General features: G+C 33.1%; 1 protein-coding gene across 1 annotated transcript; it reads right to left on the bottom strand.

The window, feature by feature from the left end:
- Positions 1–6,801: 6,801 nt before the first annotated feature.
- LOC139194026 (heavy metal-associated isoprenylated plant protein 47-like) lies at positions 6,802–8,774 on the bottom strand. Its single transcript, XM_070818111.1, has 3 exons — positions 8,663–8,774; positions 8,337–8,415; positions 6,802–7,116 (listed from the first exon to the last, which is right to left on the bottom strand). The coding sequence occupies exons 1-3, from the start codon at positions 8,735–8,737 to the stop codon at positions 6,878–6,880; spliced, it is 393 nt and encodes a 130-aa protein (XP_070674212.1). The 5' UTR covers positions 8,738–8,774; the 3' UTR covers positions 6,802–6,877.

Genomic DNA, 8,774 nt, shown 5'->3' with positions numbered 1-8,774 from the left:
ATAAGAGAAAGATGTTGAGTTGGCAAGTCATCGTATAAGTAAGTTGGCGGTGCTATCTAACTTAATGATTGGGACATTCTACATTTCATATGGAATTTGAAAGCTTAGTGTTGACAAAACAAAGAATACATTGGACTTTTTTTTTTTTTTTTTTTTTTTTTGGTGAACGAATACATTGGACTTCAGGTTTGAAAGCTTTTAGTTATAAAACTAAATGTTGGTTAGGGATTGTGGTGTTTTTTTTTTAAATAAAAAAAAACAGCTAATTAAAAAAATCTGGGACATCATTTATGTTTGGTAAATCAAAAAAAAGTTTTTTTATTTTATTTATTTATTTTTTATTTTAACCTGTCATCAATGACAATAGAAAAGTATATATATATATATATATATAAAACAGAAGCAGTGTTTACCATAGTTCTAAAAAATGGGTTTTTGTTTTTTTTTTAAATTTCAAAACATATTAATCAGTTGTTCATTTAATGCAATTTTTAAATAACAAGTATACCCCACATATTTTCTAAAAATTACAATCTTTGCCCCTGCATTATTCTTTTGACAATTATTATATCACATTAAAATACCATATCTCATTTAGTCATTTAACATATTCACATCAATTTATATAAAAATTTACCAAATACTCAGACACTGTTTTTTTTTTTTTTTTTTGTTAAAAGCACTTTTACTGAAAAAAAGTTTACCAACACTTAAACAACTTATTCTCACATGATAGCAAAAACAATTTGGTTAAAAAGCACAGTAGAAGCAGTTTCTACATTCCACTACAACCACAATAACTGAAAGAACAAAAAAAATATAAATTAATTCCAGGGTTTGGAACAAGTCTGCGCATTTGGTCAAGAACAAGTGTCCTGTAATTTCTTATGGTATTGCCGATGAACATATCGCACGGCATAGGGACCGTCTATGCCAGTCAACTCAGGCTAAGACTTAGATTTGTGATGGGCTTTATGTGATCGCTTACAAAAACATTACCACCAGCTAAAACTTTCCCCCAAAATTACCTGATGAAGTTTTTATGTAACCGATCACAAAAACTTTACCACCACAAGCTAAAATCTCAAAACCCCAAAATCATTTGGTCAACAAAGGAATAGAGAGAAGCACAATTGTCAAGTACATTGTTTTGAATTCATGCATTTTATCCTGATTGATCATTAGCCCTATTTTGAATGCATGCTTCTATCAATTGCATGTCGAAAAAAAAAAATACTACATCAAAAATATTTCAAATACAAATAAATTTCACGTAATGATGATATACTCCCGTCACGAATGAGTGAGAGTGAGATCGAGATGAAACATAACCGTTGTAGATCTGTGCCATAAACTCTTGAAATTTTTCACTTCGTCATTTTTTTTTTATCAAAGGTAGTGTAAACTTAAACATTATTCTTTCTCTTAAATATATATTGATGGGTAAGGTGCGTGAATGTTGATAACAGTATAACAAGCTTAACAGTTTGTGATCCTGTGGTTGTGATGGTGACAGGTTTAATCACCTTGTGATCCTTGTAAAAGCTTAAGGAGTAAGCAACCTAGCTAGATATATACCTCTAAAAATCCTTCCCTAGCATCTAGGCCTTGTCTAGGCGTTAGGCCGCTAGCCACTGCCCCGATTAGTCTCTAGACGTTTAAAAATTAAGAAAATGCGCCTAGATCCACTTAGGCTTCCACCTATCCCGCTTAGCCACTTGCCTAGCTCACCTAAACTTGCCTAGGTCACGACTCTCATTTAAATAGAAAATCGGTAATTTTACTTTTTGTATTTTATTTTGTTAATAAAATGTAAGAGACTTGTTAAATACTTAGATAAACACTCATTATATGCTTGTTACCTATTTTGCAATATGTTTTAATACTTTATAATTTGTATATCATTTTATTTTACAATTGATAGATCATAAGACAATTATGTTTTTTTTAAGTATAAATATGCACTTATTTATATAATATATAATAAATTTACTTAAAATCCGTTTAGTTTGCTCAGGCCTCCACCTAATCCCTACCTAACCGCTTAATAATACCATTACCTGCTGTTGACGAGTCTCAATAGGAGACAAGCTATTTCCCCAGGTTAAAAACGGGATATTTGGAAAAAATAGCCAGAATTTAGATCCCATATAGAATTATAGCCACAATGTTAAATTTATGATAATTATAACCAAAAGTTGTTATAAAAGTACTAAAATACCCCTAATGGCTAAAACCTTCCTCATTTGTTGCTCTTAACCATGAAAAAATCGACCTTCAAGATAAAAAAAGATTTGAAATCAAGCCAGAGGGGCTACAAAATTCCTAGTCCCCAGATCGATGATTTGGGTTCAACTTTATTCCTTTTGGCACCATTTGTGAATTCCCAAATTATTTTCCATCTTGAAATCTGATGAAACAAATAGAATTTGTTAATTTTGATTTATTCCATCATAAACTTGGAAGAAAGCCGATAAAAAGACCCACTTCTAACAAATTTTTTGTTTAGAACATTGTTAAGTTTTGGAAGACATAAGTAAATGAATGGGGAGTAGAAAAAGAAAAAACAAAAGACCAAAACCATTGAATTAGACATCTCCGCTCTCAATCGTCAACTGGATTCATATAAGGACTGAAGAAAAACTAAAAGAGCTTGAAATGTGATAGCTTAAAGGATTTAGGAATTTTGTGTTCAAAGGCTCTGACTTTGAATCCAATTGAAGGGGAAGTGAAATCCGTTGAATCCGTCTACGGTGGTTTGCATTTTGGTAATTTTAAGGGTATATTAGTATTTTTATGTCAACTTTTGGTTATAATTATCATAAATTTAAAATGGTGGCTATAATTCTATATGAGGTCCAAATTGTGGTTATTTTTCCAAATTCCCCGTTAAAAACCTAGGTTTCCACACGCTTAGTGAACGCCACTGGAGATTACTCAAATTAATTCTTTAGTAAAATCCAGTTGACGTTTACTTTGATTTTCTAGTTCCTCCATCTCCTCATCAGAATGCCTTGTAATTGGGTGTTCAAAGTCACGCACCCCGCAGATGGTTCCAGACTTCCAGTGGACGTTATAAAGCCCGTCTCGTGGGCAAAGGATATTGTCAGCAACATGGTTTTGATTACGACAATACCCTCAGTCCCATGGTCAAAACTGCCCCCATTCACATAGTTACCGTTTGATACGGGGATTGAGGCGTACAAAGTGGGATGGAACTGCTTGTCCTATGTTTGGTGCGCTAAAGACAATGGGACACGTTGTCCCACATAACGAAATTTGATTAAATTTTCATTTCACCTCTTCTTCCTGGAACGACTCATTCCATCCCAAGGGAACACAAAATTAGAATTTTTTAGGACAAAAATGCCCCCTTATCTTTTTTAATATTTACACCATCCAAATCATAAAAGGGATGTGATATCCACACACATCATTTTACTTCTCATACACGTTTTTAATTTTCGACTTTTTGATCGGATGAATTGAACAAGATTGACTGACAGAATTATCAAGGATGTGTGAAATGAGGTGTTTGGATAGCACATCCAATCATAAAACAAACCCTAAAATTATGTCGGGTTTGTTAATTGTTACAGAGGAGAGGAGTATTCCATGATGGATATTTCGATTGATGTAAGATATGCCTTGAAATGGACGTAACATTTCGAGTATCGAATTAACAGGACTAAGAATCCTGCTTTTGTTGCATAAAAGTTTATTGTCTGTCTTATATGATGCGTCTGAGTAGCAATTTCTCTTAGCAGGAGCCCTTGAATCCCCTGAATTTCGGACCTTGTTCCATTTTGCTCTGAACTTTCAATTTATGCTAATATTCCCCCAATAGTAAAGTATTTCACAATTTTTGTCATTTCATCCTGTACATTATGCCTGGCCAACTTATTAATAATTTATATAAAAGTTTATCAAATATTCAGACACTGTTTTTATAAAAGCACATTTACTTAAATAAGTATTGATTTGGTATTGAGATGCTTTTATAAAAAGTAGGTATAAAAAAAGAGCTCAAAAAAGTGTTTGGTAAACACTTAAAAACAACTTATTTTTACAGTTTTGGATGAAAAAAACTGAAAACGTGAAGTAACAAAAAAAGCTTATTCTCACCGCACAATAGAAGCAGTTTTTTTTTTCAAAGTACAGCAATACCAAACCTAACCCTAAGTTTTCCAACTCAACAACTTTATTTTACAGCTGTTTATTCTCACATAATAACAAAAACAATTTTGTTAAAAAGCACAGCAGAAGCAGTTTCTATGACCACAATAACTGAAAGAACAAAACATAAAATAAAATAAAGTAACATTCCAGGGTTTGGAACAAGTCTGCGCATTTGGTCAAGAACAAAAGTGTCCTGTAATTCCAGGGTTTGGAACAAGTCTGCGGAACAAGTCTGCGCATTTGGTCAAGAACAAAAGTGTCCTGTAATTCCAGGGTTTGGAACAAGTCTGCGCATTTGGCCAAGAACATATCGTACGGCCTAGGAACATTCGATGCGAGTCAATCCAGGCAAAGACTTAGATTTGTGGTGGGCTTTTTTTGGTGGGCTTTATGTGCTTGCAAGACCGCTTACAAAAACATTACCACAAGCTAAAACTTTCCCCCAAAGTTACCTGATGAAGTTTTTATATGTAACCGATCACAGAAACATTACCACCACAAGCTAAAATCTCAAAACCCCAAAATCATTTGGTCAACAAAGGAATAGAGAGAAGCACAATTTTCACGTACATTGTTTTGAATTCATGCATTTTATCCCGATTGGTCATTAGCCCTCTTTTGAATGCATGCCTCTATCAATTGCAAGTTGAAAAGAAAAAAATACTACATCGAAAATATTTCAAGTACACGTAAATTTCACGTAACGATGATATACTCCCGCCACGAATGAGTGAGAGTGAGATCGAGGTGAAACATCACCGTTGTAGATATGTGCCATAAACTCTCGAAATTTTTCACTTGTCATTTTTTTTATATCAAATGTGGTGTAAACTTAAACATTATTCTTTCTCTTAAATATATATTGACGGTTAAGGTGCATGAATGTTGGTTAGTAACGATGATTAATCATCAAACTCAATGTCAACAACAATTACATAATAAAACAATTGGCTTCTTGCGGATATTGATCATGAACTACGTGATAGTGTAGAGGATGTTGTGGATATTGGATATAGCTTGATGTCCAAGTTATTGGATAAGTAGTTGGCTTTTTCTCGTCAGTTTTTCCTTTAACTTCTTCAACACTTAGTAAGGTGACATGGCCAAGCTTCTTCCTCAATGACATGGTCAATCTCATGGAATCAACTCCATCTCCAATCACCTCCAGCTGCTCTTTCTCCGCATCTATCGAAGACTAACCTTCTTCAACACTTAGTATGGTGGCATGGCCAAACTTCTTCAACACTTAGTATGGTGGCATGGCCAAGCTTCTTCCTCAACGACATGCTATATTTGTAGCACTATTCTAAAAATCTCTGCCTAACGTTGCCTAGGCTTCACCTAAGAGCTAGGCGGCTAGCCACGATCCCGGTTAGTCTCTAGACGTTTAAAAATTAAGAAAATGCCCTTAAATCCACTTAGGCTTTTGCCTATCATGCTTAGGCGCTCGCCTAGCTCGCGTAAGAGACTTGTTAAATACTGAGATGAACACTCATTATATGTTTGTTACCCATTTTGCAATATGTTCTAATACATTATAATTTGTATGTCATTTTATTTTGCAATTAATAAATCACAATACAAGTATGTTTTTTTTTTTAAGTCTAAATATGCACTTATATATATAAAATATAATAAATTTACTTAAAATCCGTCTAGTTTGTCTAGGCCTCCACCTAGACTCCGCCTACCGCTTAATAATACCATTACCTGCTGTTGACTAGTCTCAACAGGAGACAATCTATTTCCACAGCTTAAAAACCTAGGTTTCCACACGCTTAGTCAACGCCACCGGAGATTACTCAAATTAATTCTTTAGTAAAATACAGTTTACGGTTTCTTTGATTTTCTAGTGCCTCCATCTCCTTATCAGAATGCCTTGTAATTGGGTGTTCAAAGTCAAGCACCACGCGCAGATGTTTCCATCGAACGTTTATAAAGTCCGTCTCGTAGCTAAAGGATATGGTCAGCAACATGGTTTTGGTTACGACAATACCTTAAGTGCCATGGTCAAAACTGCCACCATTCATATAGTTCTTAGCCTTGATGTTACTCATGGATGGTCCATCCGTCAGTGTGAGAATGTGAAGGTAAAAGAGTTTCACATCGGTAAACGAAGAAACCTTGCAAATACTTATAAAAGGTTGGGCTACTCCCTATATTGCCAATTGGTTTTATGGTGGATCATCTTCTTTATTCATGGCATCATTGCAGGTTGGCCCATGTGTGAAGTTCAAAGGCCACACGTGCTTCATGGTCACCTAATTCTTGTTGTCCACGTGTTTGACTTAAAAATTCGCCGTACGTGAGGGGATATGTGTGAGTAAAATTTAGAGGCTCGTTTGATACTTAATTTACTTATAATTTTTAGTTTTAGTTTTCAATTTTTAGCTAAAGATAGAGGACAAATACATTAACATCTACGTGACTATTGCTGATGTGTCCTAGGAACCATCTATGTGAGCCTATCCGAAAACATATGGTGGAGTCTACTTGGTATTGGTAGGATTGATCAACCTTGCATGTAATATTAATTTGAGCCACCCGTTTAGTCTAGAACAAATGTTTATTTGTTCGGGCTTTATCTGTTTTGTATTAGTTCCGTATGATATGCGACGATAATTAAGTGATAAATCTTATCGATCAAAATATTGGATTTTTCAGACATTTTAAGTGCAGAATAAACACTTTTAATCACTCAAGTAAAAGTGCTCCCATCATAGTACACACAACACTGTGGATGGTGAAGATAGCTTGATGTCCATGGAATTGGAACCGCTGGCTTTTCCTCCGCTGGTTTTTTCACTTCTTCAACAACTGCTATGGTGGCGAAGCCAAGCTTGTTCTTCAACGACTTGGCCAAGCAAACGGCATCAACTCCATTTCCGATCACCTCCACCTCCCCTTTCTCTGCTTCTATGGCCACTTTGCTCACACCTGCTTAGGTAGTAATTAACCCATAATTAGTTAATTAATTAACTGAAAATATGATTTTATTCTCTAAAACTTAATTTTCTCCACATAAAACCCGATATACGTTTTTTACTCAAATAAAACTCATTGACTAGATTCTATATCAGCAAATTCATTAATTATATTTGACTTTACACATTTAAAAATTTTCAATGCCCAAAACACCCCTATTTGAATGTTTGATTTACACAATTAATTCCATACAAATTGTAAGGGATAATTAATGATTTTACAAAGAAAAAAAAATCATTGCCTAATATATAATACCAATAAAACATGGCTAATAAATGTAGTAATACATGCTCAATTAAGTCAATAAAATTATATTTTAAATATAAATGTAGGTAAATTATTTCACACACACACATATATATAACAACAAAAAAACATGCCTAATATACATAAAAATTCATGCAAAAAATAATTTACCTACATAATAAAGCATACCCAATATATGCAAAATAATGTACCTACATAAAATAAATATTATTGTTTTATTCAATACTAGTTTACCTATTATTTGTGCATATAATAATAAAATGTGCCTACATACAAAATAAAATACCTACATAATGAAGAAATGTTATTTGATTCAAAATTAATTTACTTACAAAATAAAGAAATTGTATTTTATTCAAGATTAATTTACCTATTATTTGTACATATATCTTATAATAATAAAATGTGCCAAATATATGTAATAATACATGGAAAATAAATTACCTACAAAATAAAAGAATGTTATTTGATTCAATATTAATTTACCTACAAAATATATGTTATTTGCTCATCATAAATTTAAATATAAGTAGATTAATTAGTTTAATATGTTTGATCATATATGTAGCATTCTGCATGTATATATATATGTGAACATGTAGTAGTACTATATAGTACTACTACATATAGGTAAACTGTATGTGCGCGCGCGCGCGCACACACACACACATATATATATATATTGAGTTTATGGTAGTAATATATAAATTATTGTGGTACACGTTGTAAATATTTTGTAATAATAGGTCAATTACTTCTATATTTGACAATCATTTTTAATTTGGGTTTTATATAGAGTTTTATAACTAGGCGGGTTTTTGTCTAAGAAATAAGAGTTGCAAAGGTCTATATCTAAAATTGGTAGTTACAAATAAATTGGTAGTTATCTGAAATTTGATGCATACCTTTGGTAGTTGCAGCAATCTTTAAGGCCTTGGTTCTGCACTTCTCAGAGTTTAGTTGCACTTTCATGACAATCTTTTGCTGCATATATGAAGATCACACATAGTTAAAGCCTTTGGTTTCATCTTCCCAAAAATGAAAACGTAACTTTGATAAAACAAACAGAATACGTTTCTTTTTTGGTATATAAGTGATCCTTGGGAGGAGGGACCTTCAAATACAAACCTCGTGTATGAGATAAACATTGTTAACTACTTGAACTACAATTGCGGTGCAATGAATATTGAAATACATTATGTTTTAAGAACAAATTAATGAAAAGGCTTGCCTTCTTGCCGGAGAGAGAAGGTTGCTCTTTGGGAACGCTAAAGCAATTTATAAATCTATCTATGAATGAATACATCTTTTTCTCTACTTTAACACGTACAAAGTATTTGGAA

Source organism: Malus domestica, chromosome 03, assembly GCF_042453785.1.
Source record: "Malus domestica chromosome 03, GDT2T_hap1".
In the NCBI taxonomy this organism is placed as follows: domain Eukaryota; kingdom Viridiplantae; phylum Streptophyta; class Magnoliopsida; order Rosales; family Rosaceae; genus Malus; species Malus domestica.
Note: the sequence above shows the minus strand (reverse complement) of the source record. Positions and strands in the feature narration are given on the sequence as shown.

Bases quoted from the DNA above. Each gene is read 5' to 3' on its own strand.
- LOC139194026 (XM_070818111.1), bottom strand. From the start codon at position 8,737: ATGTATTCATTCATAGATAGATTTATAAATTGCTTTAGCGTTCCCAAA. The intron at 8,416-8,662 runs GCAAGCCTTTTC...TCATATATGCAG, and splicing joins CTTCTCTCTCCGGCAAGAAG to CAAAAGATTGTCATGAAAGT. The intron at 7,117-8,336 runs GTATGCATCAAA...CTACCTAAGCAG, and splicing joins GATTGCTGCAACTACCAAAG to GTGTGAGCAAAGTGGCCATA.